We start from the raw sequence: 25,004 nt of genomic DNA, 5'->3' as shown, positions 1-25,004 counted from the left end.
GCAGACAGTGTCTCTCAATGTGCCCACAAAAAGTAGTAACAAGAAGTCAAATCAGAAGAATATGGAGGTCAATCCATACACGTGCCGGTAAATTTGCAATAATGCAACGCAATTGTTCCAAAATAGCAACGTAACGTTGACTAGTGATCGGGCATTTTCGGAACCTCAAAATCGCCAGTTTTATTTATTAGCGACTCCATTTCATCTGTGAACCACATACAGCCAACAGGAAATCCTTCCTTATCAGTCATACGGTTCACAAAATCAGCCCTCTGTAACACAATTCAGCTATGGCGTGCTGGCTTTGGATTTTGCGTGGAAACAAGTGTAGCTGTGTTACAGTATTTTCTGCGTGCTGGAACACTTCAAACCAGTCTCTGCTCTAATGCTTCGGACGGATGTCCCTGGATTTTGCTGAATAATCCAAGAAATCGTGGCAATATTTTCAGGAGTATACCCTGCTAGATCATCAGCAACGCTACTTGTCCGTTGGAGCAGACCACTGTGACCGATCGGTTTAGGCGCTGCAGTCCCGAACCGCGCTGCTGCTACGGTCGCAGGTTCGAATCCTGCCTCAAGCGTGGATGTGTGTGATGTCCTTAGGTTACTTAGGTTTAAGTAGTTCTAAGTCTAGGGGACTGATGACCTCAGATGGTCTCATAGTGCTTAGAGCCATTTCTGACCGTTGGAGTTTGGCGATGAGCTTGAGAATGGTTTTCACATCGGGTCCTGTTGCAACAGTAAACCGTGTTTGGAAACTGCGCCTAGTTGCCGCAGGGCTGTGTTCTAACCTGTGGTATACCTGTACCAGAAAAATACGTTGCTCAGTGGAATACATGATTTATACTTCTTCCTTCGGTACGCTAACCGCCTTTTACGCTTTAACGGTGCAGCTGATAGCACTGAACTGCGGCGCACAAGTTATAGAGACTATGTATTGCGATTACAGTGCCATCTGTTTGCAGCTTTTCGAACTATTTAGAAACTTTTGTGTAACTTCTGCACAAACTGCTCACAGCTTTCACAATAAACATTCGTTTTGTTGCACTCGTCTATCGATCTTAGCTTTTGAGATGTTTAATTCTGAATTCAGGACTCTTTCGCTTGACACCTGTATTGACACCTTAGCGAACAAACCATGGTTTGACTCGTTTATTTATCTTTGGTCTGAAATACCAGTATACATTAAGTTGTCGAGATTATTGACAACTATTAGCAGTCTGGAACACTTACAACCATTATTTAAAAGCCAAAAGTACTTCAAAAGCTAAAACTGAGTATTATTTAGAAAAGTAAGTGTATTTCTTTACATCTGAATTTTTCAGGTGATCGTAAGTTTAACTTCGCGAATAGCTGGCTGTTTTTCAAGGACTTCCTTGTGGGGTGGGGGAGTGGCTATGTACGTAAAAAAATCAGTATTCCTTTTGAGTCCATAGACCTATCACAGCACTGCACTGAACAGATAGATATTTGAATAATGTTCAGGGGCAGTTCAATTTAATGAAACTAAACTTCTAATAGTTGTTGTTTATAGGTCCCCTAACTCTGACTTCAGAGCATTTCTGCTCAAGCTAGAGAGGGCTCATGATTCACTTTGTAGGAAATAGCAGAAATTAGTTATATGTGGTGACTTCAATATAAATTTTGTCTATGATGGTGCAAGAAATAGGATGTTGGTAGGTCTCCTAAATTAGTATGATCAGAGGCAGACTGTGCTTTTTCCAAGTAGTTTTTTACACCTTGTCAAGGAACAAGAGTGGCAGGATGTTTATAGTGCCGATAACATAGATGATAAATATAATGCTTTCCTTAACACATTTCTCATGCTCTTTGAGAGTTGCTTTCCATTAGAACGTTCTAAACGGGGTAATAGCAGTTAATAGGTGGCTGACTAGTGGGATAAGGATATCATGTACAACAAAGCGGGAATTATATCAAAATGTTAGAAGTAGTCACAATGAGGCTGCAGTAGCGCATTACAAACAGTATTATAAGGTGCTTAAAAAGTTATTAGGAAGGCAAAGAGTATGTGGAATGCAAAGAGAATAGCTAATTCACAGTATAAAATTAAAACCATATGGTCAGTTGTGAAGGAAGTTTCTGGTCAGCTGCACTAGGTCGACGATATAAAGTCAGTTCGCAGTAAAAATATTTCTGTTACTGATAAATCAGATATATGTACGGTATTTAACAATCATTTTCTGAGCATTGCTGGTGAATTAAACAAAAATTTAGCTTCTACGGGGAATCATATAACTCTCTTGGCAAATGCCTTTCCGAGATTGATGTCTGAAATACTCCTCAGTGATACAGACAAGAGGGAGATTGAGTCAATAATTAAATCACTGAAGACTAAGGACTCTCATGGTTATGATGGAGTGCCTAGCAGAATATTAAAGAGCTGTGCTGCACATGTTAGTCCTGTACTTACTTACATTTGTAATTTTTCAATGGTCAGTTTCCTGAACGATTAAAGTACTTAGTAGTTAAGCCGCTTCATTAAAAGGAAGAAACGGATAACGTAGACAATTTTAGACTGATTTCCATGCATCAGTGTTTGCAAAAGTTATTGAGAAGGCCGTGTATGTAAGGATAATGGATCATTTTATATCACACGATTTGCTATCAATTGTACAGTTCGGCATTAGAAGTCGCTTAACAACTGAAAATGCTATAATCTCTTTTCTCTGTGATGTACTGGATGGGTTAAAAAAAGTTTTCGAATGCTAGGCATATTTTTTGATTTAACTAAGGCGTTTGATTGTGTTGCTCACAAAATACTGCTCCAGAAGTTGGACCATTGATTTCAAAAATCTTAGCATCCACGCGCTTTCAAATCGAAACTAAAGAGTTTCGTAAGGGGTCACTCCTTCTATTCTGGCGAGCATTTCCTTGAAAAAGAAAGTTGATTCTTGTTGTATTGTTAATTGCTTTTACTTAAACTTATGGATTTGCTTTTTCGGGTTCATAAACATTTTATTTTTATCTGTTTCTACTTTTATGTTGTAATTTCATGTACTGATACGTTACATGACCTTGGAGATTTACTCCTCAATTTGGTCCTACGAAACTTGGCGTGTAAATAAAATAAATAAAATAACATACTATGTGGTAATTTGGTAACACAGGAGACATTTGACCATTGACCATTGTAGATATATCTGAGAAATTGTAGCATAATATATGCCATTCGTAGTGTGAAATCTTTACAGTCATATCACTATATTGGGCTTTTCAACCATTACCAGTTTGCTGAACTCACAATCTGAATATAATCCTACAACCAGACATTTACTACCACTCATATTTAGACTGTACATTACAGAAAATAACATCACCTTAATAGGCGAGTTATGCCATGGTAGCAGATTGATGAGTGGTGCTGATGATGCCGATAATGGGAACTCGATGTCTGGGAATATTTGTCGTATACCAGGTAGCCTGTCGCTGTGACTGCTGCTGCAGTGCATATGCTAGCCGCGTTTCCCTGTCCCATAATTCAGGTGTCTGCTGCCGTGGTGGTCGTGCAGACAATAGAATCTTAAACACCTGCATGTTCTGGTCCAACATTTTAGCTAGTGCCGCATCACGGGGGCTTTTCTCTTTTGGAAAATAAAAAATAAAAATCGTCAGAATTTCCAAAAAACATATAGACTATTATTAAATATATACTCATTTGTGGAAAAAAGAAAAATCGTTGGTATATCTAAAAACACATAGGATATTAATAACTGATTAATAATGAGAGAGATGTATGTACTAATACTTACTTTCGAACGTGACAGACTTTTTTCTATTCTGGTCAGAGACAGTGGCTGATGGCGCTTCATGATCCTTTCACTACGGTATATTGGCCTTGAGTGATGAAACACTTACAGTTGCAATAGTAATAAAAAGGGTCGATGGCATGGGGAGAATGATTCGTATTGGACTAGAAGAAGAAGGCGACAGAGGGGGATGGTGACCTTCGTTTCCCCGCCCTTTTTATGTCACGTACCCTAAAAGTACGGGTGAGGTATTTGCTTACATCCGGACCTTCAATGACCCACACACAGTTACCTTACAGATATGGGCAGTGGAAGGGGAGAAAACTTGACACACTTCAAGTTACATCCTGACCTTGAATGTACCAAACCCAAGTGGCTGACAGGTTTGAGGAGAGGGGGGTGGATTTCTCGGAAGTGTGGCTGTGACCTTGACATAAAATCATCATCTGCCCTCATAGTCTCCCTGCCTCTCAACTACCAGCCAACGGAGACCACGGGTCCCTTGTAACAAAATGCTCATAAATTAGTCCTAAACAACATCTAAAAATTCGTGATTGGGTTCACCCTACATAAATAACCTGGCAGATGTCCGCCTCCATAGCTGAGTAGTCAGTACGGTAGAAAGTCATGCCAGGGGCCCAGGTTCGATTCCTGGCCGGGTCGGAGGTTTTCTCCACTCGGGGAGTAGGTGTTGTGTTGTCTTCATCATCATTTCATCCTCATCGACACGCAAGTCGCCGAAGTGGCCTCAACTAAAAATACTTGCAGCAGGCTACCGGTCTACCAGGCGGGAGGCCCTAGCCACACGCGCATTTACATTACGTGGCAGATGGAGTCTGTAGCCGTATGAGGCTCTTAAAAGATCACGTAGTTCTGCATAGGGAGGTGACAGCGTTAGAAATTTGTTTAAAAATGCAGACAGACCGTTAGCGCCCTGGCATGAGGCTCTTTCAAGATCACGTACTTCTGCATAGGGAGGTGACAGCGTTAGAAATTTGTTTAAAAATGCAGACAGACCGTTAGCGCCCTGGCATGAGGCTCTTTCAAGATCACGTACTTCTGCATAGGGAGGTGACAGCGTTAGAAATTTGTTTAAAAATGCAGACAGACCGTTAGCGCCCTGGCATTAAATGTAAATAAACGTACTATAATGTGCGTAAACAGACGAATCGATTCGATATCATTTAACTACACTGTCGCCCACTAATTGCTACAGTCATTCATGGTCTTTAAGTATCTATAACTTTCTGTCCGAAGTGGTTCATGGCGGTACAGCCACATGATACTGTCCGTGAGGAAGGCAGATGCCAGTCTCGGATGTATTGAAGGAATCCTAAAGTCGCAATAGAGGTCGGTTACAAAATCTGCGTTCAGAGAATTGTTTAGTATTGCTCGTAGATCTCGGAGCCCTTCCAAGTTACTTTACCGGAAGAGACAGAAAAGATTCAGAGATGTTGGGTTGGGTTGTTGTAGGGGAGGAGACCAGAGAGCGAGGTCATCGGTCACATCGGATTAGGAAAGGACGGGGAAGGACGTCGGCCGTGCCCTTTCAAAGGAACCATCCCAGCATTTGCCTGGAGTGATTTAGGAAAATCACGGAAAACCTAAATCAGAAAGGCCGGACGCGGGGTTGAACCGTCGTCCTCCCGAATGTCACAGTAATGTTCAACGAACTGCAGATGTTACGTGAAATACTTTATGGACCGTGGAGAGCTTTACAAAATTCCAAAAATTCACGTTATGAGTCAAGGAACTTACTCCTTCTCTCCAACATACATCTCGCGTGATGTTCAGTACGGTAAAATTAGTGAAATTCGGGCTCATATCTTTTATGTGACAATTACGTGTAACTCTGGCGAATGGAATAGGAACCATGGGAAAACACTGTGCAATCCCCGCCACACACCTTGCGGTGCCTTGACCCATGCATGTGGAGATCACTTCCTCACGCTTGCCCTTTATACTCGTACTTAATGTACTACGACCGTCATACAGTAGCAACTGATCTGGCAGAGTGCCCGAAAAAATTCTGGTCGTATGTAAAATCACTAAGTTGGTCGAAACCTTTCATCCAGTTAGCTGTTGACAAGTCTGGTGTGTCAGTTGAAAGTAGCAAAACGAAAGTCGACGTTTTAAGTTTCACGTTCAAGAAATCGTTCACGCAGGAGAAACGTACAAATATACCATCGTCTGACCATCGAAAAGACTCCTGCAATGAGGACATAGTACTAAGCATGCCTGGGCTAAAGAAACAACTGAAGCAGTTGAAAAGAAATAAGTCGCCAGGTCCGGATGGAATCCCATTTCTATTTTTTAAAGAGTACTCTACGGCATTGGCCCCTTACTTAGCTTGCATTTATTGTGAATCTCTAACCGAGCACAAAGTTCCCAGCAACTGGAAAAACGCACGGGTCACTCCTGTGTTCAAAAATGGCTCTGAGTACTATGGGACTCAACTGCTGAAGTCATTAGTCCCGTAGAACTTAGAACTAGTTAAACCTAACTAACCTAAGGACATCACAAACATCCATGCCCGAGGCAGGATTCGAACCTGCGACCGTAGCGGTCTTGCGGTTCCAGACTGCAGCGCCTTTAACCGCACGGCCACTTCGGCCGGCCTCACTCCTGTGTATAAGAAGGGCAAAAGAACGGACACGCAAAATTACTGACCAGTATCCCTAACATCGGCTTGCTGTGGGATCTGTGAACATATTCTCAGTTCGAATATAATAAAGTTTCCTGAGACTCAGAAGCTTATGTCCACGAATCATCATGGTTTTAGACAGCATCGCTTGTGCGAAGCTCAGCTTGCCCTTTTCTTTCATAATAAAGTGCGAACTGTGGATGAAAGGTAACAAGCAGATTCTACATTACTGACCATTAAAATCGCTACACCAAGAACAATTCCAGATGATAAACGGGTATTCATTGGACAAACCAGAACTGACATGTGATTACAAAATGGCTCTGAGCACTATGGGACTTAACATCTGTGGTCATCAGTCCCCTAGAACTTAGAACTACTTAAACCTAACTAACCTAAGGACATCACACACATCCATGCCCGAGGCAGGATTCGAAACTGCGACCGTAGCAGTCGCGCAGTTCTGGACTGAGCGCCTAGATGTGATTACAGTTTCACGCAATTTGGGTGCACAGACCCTGAGAAATCAGTACCCAGAACCACCACCTCTGGCCGTAATAACGGCCTTGATACGCCTGGGTATTGAGTCAAACAGGGCTTCAATGGCGTGTACAGGTACAGCTGCCCACGCAGTTCCAACACGATACCACAGTTCATCAAGAGTAGTGACTGGCGTATTGTGACGAGCCAGCTGCTCGGCCTCCACTGACCAGACATTTTCAGTTGGTGAGAGATCTGGAGAGTGTGCTGGCCAGGGCAGCAGTCGAACATTTTCTGTATCCAGAAAGGCCCGTACAGCACCTGCAACATGCGGTCGTGCATTATCTTGCTGAAATGTAGAGTTTCGCAGGGATCGAATGAAGAGTAGAGCCACGGGTCGTAACACATCTGAAATGTAACGTCCACTGTTCAAAGTGCCGTCAATGCGAACAAGAGGTGACTGAGACGTGTAACCAATGGCATCCCATACCATCACGCCGGGTGATACGCCAGTATGGCGATGACGAATACATGCTTCCAATGTGCGTTCACCGCGATATCGCCAAATACGGATGCGGCCATCATGATGCTGTAAACAGAACATCGATTCATCCGAAAAAATGACGTTTTACCATTCATGCACCCAGGTTCATCGTTGAGTACACCATCGCAGGCGCTCCTGCCTGTGATACAGCGTCAAGGGTAACCGCAGCCATGGTCTCCGAGCTGATAGTCCATGCTCCTGCAAACGTCGTCGAACTGTTCGTGCAGATGGTTGTTGTCTTGCAAACGTCCCCATCTGTTGACTCAGGGATCGAGACGTGGCTGCACGATCCGTTACAGCCATGCGGGTAAGATGCCTGTCATCTCGAGTGCTAGTGATGCGAGGCCGTTGGGATCCAGCACGGCGTTCCGTATGACCCTCCTGAACCCACCGATTCCATATTCTGCTAACAGTCATTGGATCTCGACCAACGCGAGCAGGAATGTCGCGGTACGATAAATCGCAATCGCGATAGGCTACAATCCAACCTTTATCAAAGTTGGATACGTGATAGTACGCATTTCTCCTCCTTACACGAGGTATCACAACAACGTTTCACCAGGCAACGCCGGTCAACTGCTGTTTGTGTATGAGAAATCGGTTGGAAACTTTCCTCATGTCAGCACGTTGTAGGTGTCGCCACCGGCGCCAACCTTGCGTGAATGCTCTGAAAAGCTAATCATTTGCATACCACAGCATCTTGTTCGTGTCGGTTAAATTTCGCGTCTGTAGCACGTCATCTTCGTGGTGTAGTAATTTTAATGGCCAGTAGTGTGTATTTCTAGATTTTCGGGAAACGTTCGACACGGTGCCCCGTCGCAGGCTGTTATAGAAGGTACGAGGATATGGAATAGGTTCTCAGATATGTGAGTGGCCTAAGACTTCTTATGTAATAGAATCCAATATGTTGTCCTCAACAATAAGTGTTCATCAGAGACAACGGTGCCGTCAGGAGGGCCCCAGGGAAGTGTGATAGGATCGCTGTTGTTCTCTGTATACATAAATGATTTGACGGACAGGGTGGGCAGCAGTCTGCTGTTGTTTTCTGATGGTGTTGTGGTGAACGGTAAGTTTAGTGACTATAGGAAGATACAAGACGACTTAGACAAAACTTCTAGTTGGTTTGATGAACGGTAGCTAAATCTAAATGTAAAAAAATGTGAGTTAATGCGGATGAGTAGGAAAAACAAACCTTTAGTGTTCGGATACAGCATTAGTAGTGTCCTGCTTGGCACAGTCACGTCCTTTAAATATCTGAACGTAACGCTATAAAGCAATATGAAAGGGAACGAGCATGTAGGGACAGGTAGGAAAGGCGAATGATCGACTTCGGTTTATTGGGAGAATTCTGGGAGGGTGCGGTTCATCTGTAAAGTAGACCGCATATAGGACGCTAGTGCGACCTGTTCTGGGTACTGGACTAGTGTTTGAGATCTGTACAGAGTCAGGTCAAAGGAAGACATCGATGCAATTCACAGGTGGGCTGCTAGACTTGTTACTGGTAGGTTCGAACAACACGCAAGTGTTACAGAGATGATTCGGGAACTCAAATGAGTATCCCTGGGGGGAAGGCGACGTTCTTTTCGAGGAATACCACTGAGAAAATTTTGAGAACAGGTACTTGAAACTGATTGCAAAACGATTATGTTGCCTCCAACATACATTGCGCGTAAGGACCACGAAGGTAAGATATGAGAAATTATGGCTCACACGAAGGCATATAAGATAGTTGTTTTTCCCTCATTCTATTTGCGAGAGGAACAGGAAAGGAAATGACTAATAGTGGTGCAGGGTACCCTCCGCCACGCGCCGTAGGGTAGATTGCGGAGTATCGGTGTAGATTTAGCTGTATAACGCTTTCTCAGAAAATTATATCGAAAAATTAGTTCAGGAGCCCACTCTAAGTGTAAATGGTTGCGAAAACGTACTTGACCTCTTAGCAACAAATAATCCTGAGCAAATTGGCAGCATCATGACGGATAAAGTGATTAGTGACTACAAGGTTGTTGTAGGAAGAATGAATACTGTAACATTCAAATCTACCAAAATTAAACGTAGTATATGTCTGCTTGAAAAAGGAGATAAAAATTCGCTTGACTCCTGCCTCCTTCCAATCTGACTATGTAAGCGTAGATATGATTTTGTTTAGATTCAAAGTAGCAGTGTCGACGGCAACTGAAAGATGTAAAGTAATAAGAGATGGCACTGATTCCACATGTTGAACAAAACGGGTCGGAACACTGTTGAAGCAACGAAAAAAGTATCCCAAATTTAAAAGAACACAAAATCCCCAAGACTGGCGAAGTTTTACGGAAACTCGAAATTTAGCACGAACTTCAATGCGACGTGCTTTTAATAGTGTCGACAACGAAACTCTATCTCGAAGTCTGGCAGAAAACCCAAAGAGATTCTAATCGTATGTAAAGAACACCAGTGGCAAGATGCAGTTAATACGTTCACTACGCAATAGCGACTGTAATGTTACTGCTGACAGTGCCACTAAAGCAGAGTTACTAAACACGGTTTTTCGGACTTGCTTCAACAAAGGAGAAGAAGTAAATATTCCATAATTATAATCAAGAACAACTGCCAACATGAGTAACTTAGACATAGATATCCACGGTGTAACGAAGCGGCTTAAGTCACTTAATAAAAGCAAGGCCTTAGGTCCAGACTACAGGGTGGTCCATTGATAGTCAGCGTGCCAAATATCTCACAAAACAAGTATCAAACGAAAAAACTACAAAGAACGAAACTTGTCTAGCTTGAAGGGGGAAACCAGATGGCACTATGGTTGGCCCGCAAGATGGCGCTGCCATTGGTCAAACGGATATCAACTGCGTTTTTTTTAAAATAGGAACCCCCATTTTTATTACATATTCGTGTAGTACGTAAAGAAATATGAATGTTTTAGTTGGACCACTTTTTTCGCTTTGTGATAGACGGCGCTGTAATAGTCACAAACGTGTAAGTGCGTGGTATCACGTAACATTCCGCCAGTGCGGACGGTATTTGCTGCGTGATACATTACCTTTGTTAAAATGGACCGTTTACCAATTGCGGAAAAGGTTGATATCGTGTTGATGTAAAGCTATTGTGATCAAAATGCCCAACGGGCGTGTGCTATGTATGCTGCTCGGTATCCTGTACGCCATCATCCAAGTGTCCGGACCGTTCGTCGGATAGTTACGTTATTTAAGGTTCAAAAATGGTTCAAATGGCTCTGAGCACTATGGGACTCAACATCTTAGGTCATAAGTCCCCTAGAACTTAGAACTACTTAAACCTAACTAACCTAAGGACATCACACACACCCATGCCCGAGGCAGGATTCGAACCTGCGACCGTAGCAGTCCTGCGGTTCCGGACTGCAGCGCCAGAACCGCTAGACCACCGCGGCCGGCCGTTATTTAAGGATACAGGAAGTGTTCACCCACATGTGAAACGTCAACCACGACCTGCAATAAACGATGATGCCCAAGTAGGTGTTTTAGCTGCTGTTGCGGCTAATCCGCACATCAGTAGCAGACAAATTGCGCGAGAATCGGGAATCTCAAAGACGTCGGTGTTGAGAATGCTACATCAACATCGATTGCACCTGTACCATATTTCTATGCACCAGGAATTGCATGGGGACGACTTTGAACGTCGTGTATAGTTCTGCCACTGGGCACAAGAGAAATTACGGGACGATGACAGATTTTTTGCACGCGTTCTATTTAGCGACGAAGCGTCATTCACCAACAGCGGTAACGTAATCCGGCATAATATGCACTATTGGGCAACGGAAAATCCACGATGGCTGCGACTAGTGGAACATCAGCGACCTTGGCGGGTTAATGTGTGGTGCAGCATTATGGGAGGAAGGATAATTGGTCCCCATTTTATCGATGGCAATGTAAATGGTGCAATGTATGCTGATTTCCTACGTAATGTTCTACCGATGTTACTACAAGATGTTTCACTGCACGACAGAATGGCTATGTACTTCCAACATGATGGATGTCCGGCACATAGCTCGCGTGAGGTTGAAGCGATATTGAATAACATATTTCATGACAGGTGGATTGGTCGTCGAAGCACCATACCATGGCCCGCACGTTCACCGGATCTGACGTCCCCGGATTTCTTTCTGTGGGGAAAGTTGATGGATATTTGCTATCGTGACCCACCGACAACACCTGACAACATGCATCAAGGCATTTTCAATGCATGTGAGAACATTACGATAGGCAAACTACTAGCTGTTGAGAGGAATGTCGTTACACGTATTGCCAAACGCATTGAGGTTGACGGACATCTTTAGAGCATTTATTGCATTAATGTGGTATTTACAGGTAATCATGCTCTAACAGCATGCGTTCTCAGAAATGATAAGTTCACAAAGGTACATGTATCACATTGGAACAACCGAAATAAAATGTTCAAACGTACCTACGTTCTGTATTTTAATTTTAAAAAACCTACCTGTTACCAACTGTTCGTCTAAAATTGTGAGCCATATGTTTGTGACTGTTAGAGCGCCATCTATCACAAAGCGAAAGAAGTGGTCCAACTAAAACATTCATATTTCTTTACGTACTATACGAATATGTAGTAAAAAATGAGGGTTCCTATTTAAAAAAAAACCAGTTGATATCCGTTTCACCTATGGCAGCGTCATCTAGCGGGCCAACCATAGCGCCATCTGGTTTCCCCCTTCAAGCTAGACTAGTTTCGTTCTTTGTAATTTTTTCGTTTGACGCTTATTTCGGAAAATATGTGGCCCGGTCACGATCAATGGACTACCCTGTGTATTCCAGTTAGGTTCATTTCAAGGTATGCTGATGCAATAGTTCCATACTGAGCAGTCATATACAATTCTCGCTCGTCGAAAGCTCCTTAGCTTAAGACTAGACAGTTGCACAAGTCATACCAATACCCAAGAAAGGAAGTAGAAAAAATCTGCTGAATTACAGACCCATATCACTAACGTCGATTTGCAGTGGGAGTTTGCAACATATACTGTGCCCAAACATCATGAATTACCTCGAAGAAAACGATTTATTGACAGATACCCAACACGGATTAAGAAAATATCGTTCTTGTAAAGCACAGCTAGCTCTTCATTCACACAAAATAATGAGTGATATAGACAGGGGACGTCGAATTGATTTCATATTTATAGATTTCGAGAAGACTTTCGACACCGTTCCTCACAAGCGACTTCTAATCAAATAACGCGCATACGGAGTTTCAGTTGTGCGACTCGATTCGTGATTTCCTGTCAGAATGTACGTTCATAGTAAATGACGGAAAATCATCGAGTAAAACAGATGTAATATCTGGCGTTTCCCAAGGAAGTGTTATAGGCCGTCTACTGTTCCTGATCTATATAAATGATTTAGGAGACAATCTGAACAGTTCTCTTAGACTGCTTTCGGATGATGTCATTTACCGTCTTGTAAAGTCATCAGATGATCAGATCCAACTGCAAAGTGATTTAGACAAGACACCTGTATAGTGCGAAAAGTGGCAACTGAATCTAAATAATGAAAAGCGTGAAGTCATCCACATGAGTACAAAAAGCAAACAGCTGAATTTTTGTTATACGATAAGTCACACGAATCTAAAGCTGTGAATCCAACTAAATACTTAGGGACTATAATTATGAATAACTAAAACTGGAACGTTCACACAGATTATGTTGTGAGGAAAGTGAACCAAAGACTGCGATTTATTGGCAGAACAATTAGAAGATGGAACAGGTCAACTAAACAGACTGCCTACTCTACTCTTGTCCATCCTCTTCTGGAGCATTGCTGCACGGTATAGGATTCACGTCATATATGACTGACAGAGGACATCGAAAAAGTTTAAGAAGGGCAACTCGTTTTGTATTTTCGCTGCGTAGGGGAGAAAGTACCACGGATACGATACGCGAATTGGGGTGGCAGTCATTAAAACGAAGGCGTTTTTCGTTGCGGCAGATCTTCTCATGAAATTTCAATCACCAACTTTCTCCTCAAATTGCGAAAACATTTTAGTAGGGAGAAATGATCATTATAACAAAATAAGCACTCGCACGGAAAGATTTAAGTGTTTGATATCCCCCGCACTGTTCCTTAGTGGGACGTCAGAGAAACAGCTTGAAGGTCGTGAACTCTCTGCCAGGAATTTAATTGTGAACTGCAGAGTAATCATGTTGATGTAGGTTGTGCTGCTGAAACTATGTGTACTGCACCTAGTTTTCAAATACTGAGTTTAAAAATTGTTGCACCATCTAGATGTAGCTTTTCACTATGCACTGTATCAGGAAAGAATGTCGTCAGCACACGAAACACCCAGGTTTTGTGTCGATTTTCCATAGCCCGCATACGTGAATTCTGTGCATTCACATATCCAACAAGGCGAAACTATTGGCCTGCCTCGTCGAACGGAAACCAATCATAGAGTTCTTTATTATATAGAGTTACAGAAGCCATGAACCACTGAAAGAAAGATATAAGTTTTTCATTATCCCCATGTGACAACTCACGAGCACCGATGTATATCTAGCATGCCTGCGTCTACGTCGTATTCTGCGCCCCTAAGGAAATTAGTTTTATGTTAGTGAAGCAAAGCTACGTTTGTTTCTGTAGTTCGTTTTTCGGATGTCATCTTCTTTTTTGTTTGTACACATGCAAAAATAAGGTAGTTTCTGGATTAGTGTGTATTCCTTATTTTGCAGTCTTTCTTATGCGATTGTAAAGCAACTATTCTGTAAAAATCATTGTTAATGTTAATTTAAAACTGACAATTAATTCGACGTTTATTCGTCGGGAAAATTACTGTGTGATTTTGTTCTGTTGAAAAGAGGTTAAAGAATAGAACTTAAATCTAGATTTAAATTGAAAATTAAACAACTTCTGTATTTTCATGAAACTTGTTTCCAAAATATTTATTCTCCTGTGTTTCCGAGTTATTTTTTAAAATTAATGAAACAGTTCTCAGCGAAATTCAGTAGAGTTATGTTGATGCAAATATCAAGTATGTATGATCCAGTGTTGTTTTTTAATACATTTATCAGTGAAATAATCTCTTGTATAACAAGAGAACAAGTGAAATCTGTGGAGCAAATTTCCGTAGGAAGAGGCAGCTCAAAACACCCGGGAATGAATACTCATTCGTGAACTGATAAGTTTTAACAGCCAACAACTATTCTCCTTTTGGCTTCGAGTGCTACCGAAACGAGCCGATACGCTACACAAACGAGGTCTTGTTTTCGAATGTAGTAGCTGAAAACTCGTTAGTTCTCGATAATACTAAGAACGTGCTGGAATCGAGAACTTCTCAGGTGCTCTGTGCGTCCCGCGGTGAAGAGGAAGATCGAAATCACATTGTATCTGGCTGCATACGCTGGAACGACATGTCAGTTGCGTTACTAAGAAACCTCAGCCGTCTGAAACATTAGTTGTCAACCTTAGGCTCTGTACTGTTTCATCGGAAAACATTTTGGTATACAGAATTTCCATAATGAAAGCAACAGTAATTATATAGGAGACTTCATGAAATATGAAGCAACGATTTTGATGTGAGAATAGAATACGATCGTAAAGACTAGTGCTATATTATCAAGGTGGTTTAAATATGTATCTACACTGCGCAACAGAATTGAAGGGTCACTTTTAGAAACCCCGTAACTGTTTCCCATTGCGAACTAGAACTTTGAATTTTTTTTAAAGATACCTGCAACCATCCTCTGTAATGGTACAAAAGCGTGGCGCGTTGCAACGTCATCCTCGGCCACGACAACGCTTCAAACAGCGACACACGCGAAATAAAGGCCGAAGGTCAGAAGTTCATGAGACCTGTAATGTGAGTTAATGGTGTTACATTGGCCGAAAGCTTCACCACAATTCTGGCTAACAGCACCGTGGAAGTGTCACACGATAGGAAGGTCATCACATTTCCTCTTACCCACATTTCACTTCCTCTATTGACGCCTAGGCGACAGAGGGCAGAACAGCGACGCCTAGGGTTGAAATCACACGGGTTTCTTATAGGTGGCCGAGGAAAACAATTAAGCCACACCGCCGTTCAGGATCGACACAAAAAGGCGTCAAGGGTTGCTCCGCAGCTCGTGGTCGTGCGGTAGCGTTCTCGCTTCCCACGCCCGGGTTTCCGGGTTCGATTCCCGGCGGGGTCAGGGATTTTCTCTGCCTCGTGATGACTGGGTGTTGTGTGATGTCCTTAGGTTAGTTAGGTTTAAGTAGTTCTAAGTTCTAGGGGACTTATGACCATAGATGTTGAGTCCCATAGTGCTCAGAGCCATTTGAACCATTTGAACCTCAAGGGTTGGCGTAAAAGGCGTGAATGAAACCACCACTTTCCTTGGGGCGTTGATTCTCACACATTTCGCGGTTTAAAATTAGAATTCCCAGTGCGATGAGCAACGACGACGTACTTGAAAACCTTTGACACTCGTCTGAGGGAGGGAGAGGGGGGAAAGCGGTGCGACATTGGTACATGGGTGAAGAAAGTGGCAACGAGTCCCTCTAAGACCACCAGTTCGGCAACACCCTTGTTGTCACCTGTCAGCCTTCGTTGAGCACTTTAAAAATGTGTCTGTACAGAGACAACCCGTGACGGAGTCATAGGCACTTGCAGACAGGCTACGCTGCTGCTAGCCGATGATAGCGGGTATGTTGAGTCGGTGGGGGGTCAGGGTTTTGTCAGCCTGGAGGTGCCTAGGACTACAGCAAGGGCTGTCTCTGTACGGATACATTTTTAAAGTTTCCAATAAAGGTGTGCCGATGCCACCGAGGGTGTTGCCATAATGGGTGGTCTTAGAGGGACCCTTTGCCATTTTATTCATGCATGTGTCAACGTTGCACCCTCACTCTTCCCCTGTGATTACGCCACAAGAGGAAAGAGGGCGCGAAACTGGAGGGCTGAAAAAGCATAAGCGCCCTTTGCTGCTTCCGACCGCATTCAAACGTCGTCGAATAGTTTTGAACGGACCCTAATGATTCCACTCCGTACAACAGAGCTAAATTGCGGCCATGCTACACTCCAAAGTGTTGCGATCATGTTCGGTGGGATTTGTGGCCCACGATGTCCTTGGAGAAGGATTGTATCGTCCATGGGATGTCACTAGAGTCAAAAGTTGCCGGGAACGTATTCCTGTTGGACATCACAGTGCGGAGTGTAGTTCTCGACCGCGAAATGTGTGGGAGTCAACGCCCCAAGGAAAGTGGTGATTTCATTCACGCGTTTTACACCACCGCTTGAGGCGTTTCGTGTCGATTCTGAGCTGCGGTGCGTCTTAAATGTTTTCCTCGGCGACCCGTAAGAAACCCGTGTGATTTTGACGCTAGGCGTCGCTGTTCTGACCTCTATCGCCTAGGCGTCAAAAGAGAGTGAAATGTGGTTAAGAGGGAGTGTGATGACCTTTCTATCGTGTAACACTTCCACGGTGGTGTTGGGCAGAATTGTGGTGAAATTTGGAGCCAATGTGACACTATTAACCCACATTAAAGCTCTCATGAGCTTCTGAGCTTTGGCCTTTATTTCGCATGTGTCCTGTTTGAACCATTGTCGGGCTCGAGGATGACGTTGTAGGGCGCCGCGCTTTTGTACCAAGACAGAGGATGGTTGCACGTACCTTTAAAAAAATTCAGACTCATAGGCCGTATTGGGAGACAATTACGAGGTTTCGAAAAGATGGCCCTTTAAATGTGTTGTGCAGCGTATTATTTCATAACGTTTGAGTATATTTCCTTCAAGACTGGCATGTGTGAGGGGTAGTCGTAAAATTTTAATAATCGCATCCAACGAATCAAGCTGTGATCATGATGTAGGTGATCGTGTTAGACCTTCTCTACGTATTCACCCTTCAATGGAAATATTTTTCCCAACGGTAGATGACTCGGCGGAGACGGTTGTGTAAGTCTGATTTTAGCTGTTCACGAAACGTTGCATCACAGATATCACATCGTCGTCACCCTGGAAATGTCTGCCACTGGATGGTCTCTTCATCTGAGGCGGCAGGAAGAAGTCACTGACTGGGTGTCACGTCACGAGAACACAGGACGTGAGGCAAAATTTGATGGCCAAAGCAGCAACATGTGTGACTGTTTCCTATACAGAATGTACTGGGGCGTTGTCGTCGATCAAAAACAATCCCTCGGACGGCTTCCTGTGGCGCTGCATACTGACAGGCTCGAGTAACCTCATCTGGAGAGTGCCGTAGTATGATCTTGTGGCAGTTTGCCGCTTACGAGCGTAATCTGCACCTCGATCGACGAATGTTCTGTGTTCGCCTTCTTCGACGTCAGTAAATCTACAAGTTTCCACTGCGTGCTTTGCTGTTTTGTGTCTGGGTCATCCTGAAACACCCATCACTCATCCATTATGATTAAACGACTAAGGAAGTCATCTGGACTGGCCTGCCACTTCCGAAAAGTTTCCGCTACTGCCTCGGTTCGTTGGGAGAAAGACGGTTCAGATCATTCTGATTTAGGTTTATCTTAGCTTTCTCAATCGCTCCCAGGAAACGGAACGGCCGGTGTCTTTCCCCGTGCTCGAAACAACGAGAACTCGTTCTCTGCGTCTCATGACCTCGATGTCGACGGGACGTTAAACTCTAATCTTCCTTCCTTGCTTCGTCGGGTCTTTTGAAACGGAGTGTTCATTTGTGGAATACAGTGAACGATGGGTGCGACCTCCGTCGTGTTCAAACTTCGTGCAACGTGGTGAAAACTGACCCACGACTGATTTTCATTTTCTCCACTATCGCATCGATTGCGCCACGTCGGTTTTCGAAAATTAGGGCTCCTACTTCTCTCGTGAGTCCTGGCTGTTTACGGAGAAATTGTCTGTCACTGTGTTCTTCACAATTCAGACATCACTGACATTGTCTGCGTGACGTAACCACTGGGTCATTTGGTGTTGCACTGTTACCGTACACTTCCACCAATTCACCGGAAAGCAAATTATCGCACAATGGTGTATTCTATAAACGGGATGTACCGTGTTCTTTTGACCGCACTAGCAGCCTACTAGACCTACCGTGTCGGGAGAATTTCAGTGTGTACCAGTACCTGTAAAACAAACAATTAATTACGTAATTTTTTTTGGAGGTGATAGTTAAAACTTCATGCCCATCCATCGTATGCAGGCAGCTGACGCGGGGTCACCCGAAAGCTAGTAAAATAATTAAGACAAGTTGCGAGACGTCGATTGTCGGATTGGCCGAGACTAGGGTAGCGCGACTGACCTCGACGCCGTTCCACATGTAGTGCATGGAGTCGTGGTGCGGCGTGTTGATGTGCTCGGCCATGACGGACATCCAGTGCACTAGGCCCTGCGCGGAGGCGGGCGGCGCGTGCAGAGCGGCAGCGGCGGCCGCGGCGGACTTGCCCTGGTGCGGCGCGTGCGGCGGGTGCGGCTGCTGCAGCTGCAGCTGGTGCTGCTGCGACACCTGCTGCTGCTGCGGCGCCGGCTGCGGCTGCTGGTGCTGCGGCTGCTGCTGCGGCGGCGGCGGCTGCTGCTGCGGCTGGTGCTGCGCCTGCTGGTGGTGGTGGTGCGCCGACGACGACTCGCCGCCCCACACGAACGCTGCCTTCTGGAACAGAGCCGCCAGCACCGGGCATCACCCCTCACGTTTCAAAAAACAAATCTGTTTCATCATAGATTTGGGAGTATCAATTTATTCACGAGGTTTGTCGAGTAATATGCTTAATCTAAAAAATAAAAACAGATGTTAATATTTTAATTTCTTTTAAATTAAAGAAACTTTATAGAGTTGGGCCAACGACCTTGCCGCAGTGTTAACACCGGGCTTGGCTCGTTCTCGGTCAGGTGACGGTCCAGATCTGCCGAGCGCTGTTAGCAAGCGGGAGGCACACAGCCCTTGAGAGGCGAATTGAGGAGCTACTTGACTGAGAAGTAGCGGCTCCCGTCACGAAAACTGTCAACGGCCGGGAGAGCGGTGTGCTGACCACATGTCTCTCCGTACCCGCATCCAGTGACGCCTATCAACCGTGGATGACACGTCGGTCGGTTGACACCGTTGGGCCTTCCGAGGCCTGTTCGGACGAAGAAGTTTAGAAGCTACAGAGATGGGTGATTACATTAAACCTGCACTAATACAGATACCAAATTAGACTAAAGTAAAGGATAATTTGATTGGACATCCAGAGGCATCGAGAAATGGTTAATTTGGCAATAGAGAGAAAGTGAGAAGTGGAGTTTGTAGAGGAAGACTAAGGCTCGATTGAATACAATAAGCAAGTTTAAGTGGACGTAGGCTGCTGTAGTTGTACACACATGAAGGTACTTGCGCTGCAGTGACTGTCTCGAGAAGTCACATCAAACGACGTTTCACACTTCCAACTGCAACAATGCACTGAACAGATATTTGAGTGTTGTACAGCGGCAGTTGAATTTAGTGAAACTAAACTTATAATTGTTGTTGTTTATAGGTCCCCTTACTCTGACTTCAGAGAATTTCTGCTCAAACTAGTGAGGGTTCTTGCCTCACTTTATAGGAAGTACCAGAAATTAGTTATATGTGCTGACTTCAATGTTAATTTTGTATAGGATTGTGCAAGAAAAATTATGTTGGTCCTCCCCCTAACTCATATGATCTGATGCAGACTGTGTTTTTCCAACTAGGGTGCAGGGGAACAGTAGCACAGCCATAGACAATATTTTTATTAATTCTTCATTACTAGATGTGCGTTCTGTTAGTAAAACGGTGAATGGCATTTCAGACCATGATGCACAAATTTTAACATTAAAAGGCTTTTGTACTCAAAGAAATGTCACATATAATTACAAACTAAGTAGGGAAGCTAATTCAACGGCACTAGAGAGTTTTTCAAACCTCGTTAAGTAACAAGAGTGGCAGGATGTTAATAGTGTCGATAACATAGGTGACAAATATAATGCTTTCCTTGACACATCTCTCATGTTCTTTGAGAGTTGATTTCCATTAGATCGTTCTAAACAGGCTAGTAGCAGTAAAAGGTAGCCTGAGTGTCTGACTACTGGGATAAGGATATCATGTAGAACAAAGGGGGAATTATATCAAAATCTTAGAAATACTTAGAATCAATCTACAGTAGCCCATTACAAATAGTACTGAAAGGTGCTTAAAAATGTTATTAGGTACGCAAATAGAATGGCTAATTCGCAGGATAAAATCAAAGCCATATGGTCAGTTGTGAAGGAAGTGTCTGGTCAGCAGCACTAGGTCGACGATATAAAGTCAGTTCGCAGTAAAAATATTTCTATTACTGATAAATCAGATATATGTACAGTATATAACAATAATTTTCTGGGCATTGCTGATGATTTAAAAAAAATTTAGCTTCTACTGGCAATCATATAACTCTCTTGGAAAATGCCTTTCCGAGAATGATGTCTGAAATGCTCCTCTGTCCTCTTCAAACCTGACAAGGGGAGATGGAGTCAATAATTAAATCACTGAAGACTAAGAACTCTCATGGATATGATGGAGTGCCTAGCAGAATATTAAGGTGCAGTGCTGCACATGTTAGTCCTGTACTTACCTATACTTGCAATTTTTCAATGGTCAGTTTTCTGAACGATTAAAGTACTCTGTAGTAAAGCCGCTTTATAAAACGGGACAAACGGATAACGTAGAAAATTTTAGACTTATTCCTATGCCATTAGTTTTGCTAAAGTTATTGAAAAGGCTGTGTATGTAAGGATAACTGATCATTTGATGTCTCATAATTTGCTATCGAATGTACAGTTCAGCATTAGAAGTCGTTTAACAACTGAAAATGCTATATTCTCTTTTTTCTGTGAGGTACTGCATGAATTAAACAAAAGGTTTCGAACGCTAGGCATATTTTTTCATTTTACTAAGGCGTATGATTGTGTTTATCACAAAATATTGCTCCAGAAGTTGGACCATTACGGAATATGTGGAACAGCTAACAATTGGTTCACCTCTTACTTTAGCAACAGACAGCAAAAAGTCATTATTCACAGTGTTGAGAATGGCTGTGATGTGGGGTCTGAGTGGAGCACGGTCAGACGAGGTGGTGCCCCAGGGATGAGCGTTGGGGCCACTTCTGTTCCTCTAGTATTACGGGTAACTCTAAAATATTTCTGTTTGATGATGACACTAGCTTGGTAGTAAAAGATGTTGTATGCAACATTGGCTCTGTTTCAAATAGTGCAGTTCATGACGTAAGTTCATGGCTTGTAGAAAATAAACTTACGCTAAATCGCAGTAAGACTCGGTGTTCACAGTTTCTAACACACAATTTAACCAAACTCGACGTTTTAATTTCACAGGACGGCCATATAATTAGTGAAACTGAACAGTTCAAATTTCTAAGTTTTCAGATAGATAGTAAACTGTCGTGGTAATCCCACATTCAAAATCTTGTTCAAAGACCTAATGCTTCCATATTTACTGTTCGAACAGTATTTGAAGTGATCGTTCGACACGAAAATTAATCTACTTTGCTTATTTCCATTCGCTTATGTCGCATTGTATAATATTTTTGGTACTTCTTCCCATTTTAGAAGGATATTTTTGGCTCGGAAAGGGGCAGTTCAGGCAATAAGTGGTGTAAGTTCGCGAACCTCTTGTCGACTCCTGTTCATTAGTCTGGGTATTCTGACATTGGCCTCTCAATATATATATATATATATATATATATATATATATATATATATATATATATATATATATATATATATACTGTCGTTTCTTGTTAACAATATCAGCTTATTCCCAAGAATTAGAAGCTTTCACTCAGTTAATACTCGGCAGAAATCCAATCTGCATTTGGATCGCACTTCCTTAACTCTTGTGCAGAAAGGTGTGCAGTATACTGCTGCATCCATTTTCAATAACCTACCAAAACAATTCAAAAATCTTAGCAGTAATCCACCTGCTTTCAAATCTAAACTGAATAGTTTCCTCATGGGTCACGCCTTCTATTCTGTTGAGGATTTCCTTGAAAAATCGATCTGATTCTTATGTTCTATTCTATTCTATTGCGTTGACTTAAACTTATGGCTTATCAACATTTTATTTTATCTGTTATTACTTTTATGTTATAATTTCATGTACTGACACGTTCCATGTTCTCGGAGATTCGCTCCTCAATTTGATCGTACGGAACTAGACGTGTAAATGAATAAAAAAGTAAAAATAAACAACGACGACGTTTGGCAGGTTGTGGAAAAAATAGTCATCACATAGATCCAATAACCACTTAAACTGAAAAAAATAAAATTTTTGAAACCCTATAGTTATACGAGAAATATAACGAAAGCTTTCAGTAACAAGATGTTTGGTCGAGCGGTTCTAGGCGCTTCAGTCCGGAACCAGGGGCTGCTACGGTCGCAGGTTCGAATCCTGCCTCGGGCATGGATTTGTGTGATGTCCTTAGGTTTAAGTAGTTCTAAGTCTAGGGGACTGATGACCTCAGATGTTAAGTCCCATAGTGCTTAGAGCCATCTGAGCAAGATGCTTGGTTTGAACACCGCAATACTAGACAGGTCCAGTTAGAGGTGGTATATCCTTGTCTTCCTCCGACCTGATTCACCCACCAAGTCGTATAGGGTGATTCACCTGCATCTACCGACGTCGCTTTATACAACCCGCAATGTTACATCTGGCCTTCAAAACCCACGCGCAAGATTTTCATATTCTCTCGCTCGCTTCGCGCTAACTATTAGTCATATAGAAAAAAGAAATCGTACAATCCTGTACGAAATTTAATGTTGTTAAATTTTGTTCTGGGATGTGTTTTCGCTAGAGGCAGTAGTTTTCGAGTTATTCGAGAGACACGTACAAAAGTGACCTTCAAACGCACGCACACTCCTCTCCCACCGGTCAGGATTTCTAATATGTTTTTTATGCACTTCCTCCTACCACTGTACAAAAACTCGCGCCTGCACTAATTATTTCCCACATTCGACCTTTTTTGGTCTCCGTTGACTGACGTTTTATGCCACCGTCTTAGTCGAGCACTTGCAAATTTTCAAACTGACGTTTGTGTAAGTTCTACCTAACATCTCTGTAAATTTAAACAACATAAAATAAACAGGTACATCGTTGTATTCTTCAGGCTTTCTGACACGAAACTACTGTACTCATAAGAGTTAGCTTTGCATCGAATTGTGAACGTAATTGGTTCCAGCGAAACACTTACAAAAGTCGTTTTCTTTCATTACCCTCATAGGCACGTTTAAATTGATAACGTTAACGAAGTAGCCGAATATGCTGATGGCGTAATAGCCCAATCGATAGAAAGCAAAAAAGGTCGAATATCGGGAATAGTTCGAGTAGTAGGAAATTTTGTAGGAGGGAGTGCCACGAACAACATACTATTATTCCCGTCTGGTGAGGATCGAGTATCGGGTTAGTGGTGCGTTTGAAGGTCACTTTAATAACTCGGAAACCGTGGCATCCAGTGAAAACGTATCCCAGTACAAAATTTAACTATATTAAATTTACTACAAAAAAGTCCAATTGGTTTATTCTTTAGAATTAATAATTTGTGCGTAGCGAACAAGAGAATACGAAAATCTCGCTCGTGGCATTTGAAGGCCAGATGTAACATTAGGGGTTGCATGAAATGATATCCGTAGGGGAAACTGAATCACCTTCTATAGGGATATACAGTGTGACGTGGATTCCAAATCACAATGTTACATGGTACTTTTCACACACAAATCATTGCCGGAGCTAAAAGAAGCGATAAATTACCAAAATCCTTAGACAGTGTGGGGATCGAGCCCTGGATTTGTTGTATGACACTTATACGTTAAGCTACCATCGACTAATCTCGTATGCAGTTAGAATGCAAAACGAGTTTCCACGTTTGTTTTAACTGTTTTTGACGAGGCACATTTGTAGACAGCTCCGGAAGCAATCTAGTTATTGCAGTGTCTATAGTTCAAAGTTCGATCACTTGACGATGCGCATGGGTTGCTACCGATACAGCTCATCTTTAGAGCTTTTTTGTCACACTTCTTTCTATGATTCTAAACCAAGGATCCTCACATCCTAATACAAGAAAAATATTTAGTATAATTATCGCTTCATGATTATAGGGGAAGACTACTCACGATTAAGTAATTAAAAAATCACAACATAGCAAATTCTAGATGAGTAACATAATTACTAAATCAGATACGTCAGATTCCGTGTTGGTTACTTTTTTAAGGACACATTCGATTTCTTTCTCCAGTCCAAACTTACGTCCACCACTGACAAACTCGGCGTCGACAGGACTTAATACTTGTAATTTACATTTTCTTCATTCACAACTTTCACAAGGATTCTTATACTTAGTTACTGGACCACATGATTCGTTATTGTAAAAGAAAAAAAGACGTCTCGGCATTTACAATATTTTTTACCTTGAATCTATGATTAAAATAGATGTTCTTCTGTTATTCGTCATTATCATTTTTAATATTTCCGACGTGGAAGTAATACCCGGTTTAGAGGTTCATGTTCGTGTCGATCAGAGATGTCATAGTAGGATAGTTCATGACTGTGTATTTTGGTGAGTAAGCGTTCAGATATAGAGCGAACTTCTTCTGA

The 25,004-nt window shown here is 42.7% G+C and overlaps 1 protein-coding gene across 1 annotated transcript in view; it reads right to left on the bottom strand.

Annotated features, from left to right (window-relative positions):
* The window catches only part of LOC124556338 (zinc finger protein rotund-like), a 499,810-nt gene that overhangs the window by 302,716 nt on the left and 172,090 nt on the right, over positions 1 to 25,004 (bottom strand). The window contains exon 3 of the mRNA XM_047130307.1: positions 18,675 to 18,818. Coding sequence (XP_046986263.1) covers positions 18,675 to 18,818 — 144 coding nt within the window. The remainder of the gene's footprint in view (positions 1 to 18,674; positions 18,819 to 25,004) is intronic.

Source organism: Schistocerca americana, chromosome X (assembly GCF_021461395.2).
Source record: "Schistocerca americana isolate TAMUIC-IGC-003095 chromosome X, iqSchAmer2.1, whole genome shotgun sequence".
In the NCBI taxonomy this organism is placed as follows: Eukaryota; Metazoa; Arthropoda; class Insecta; order Orthoptera; family Acrididae; genus Schistocerca; species Schistocerca americana.
Note: the sequence above shows the minus strand (reverse complement) of the source record. Positions and strands in the feature narration are given on the sequence as shown.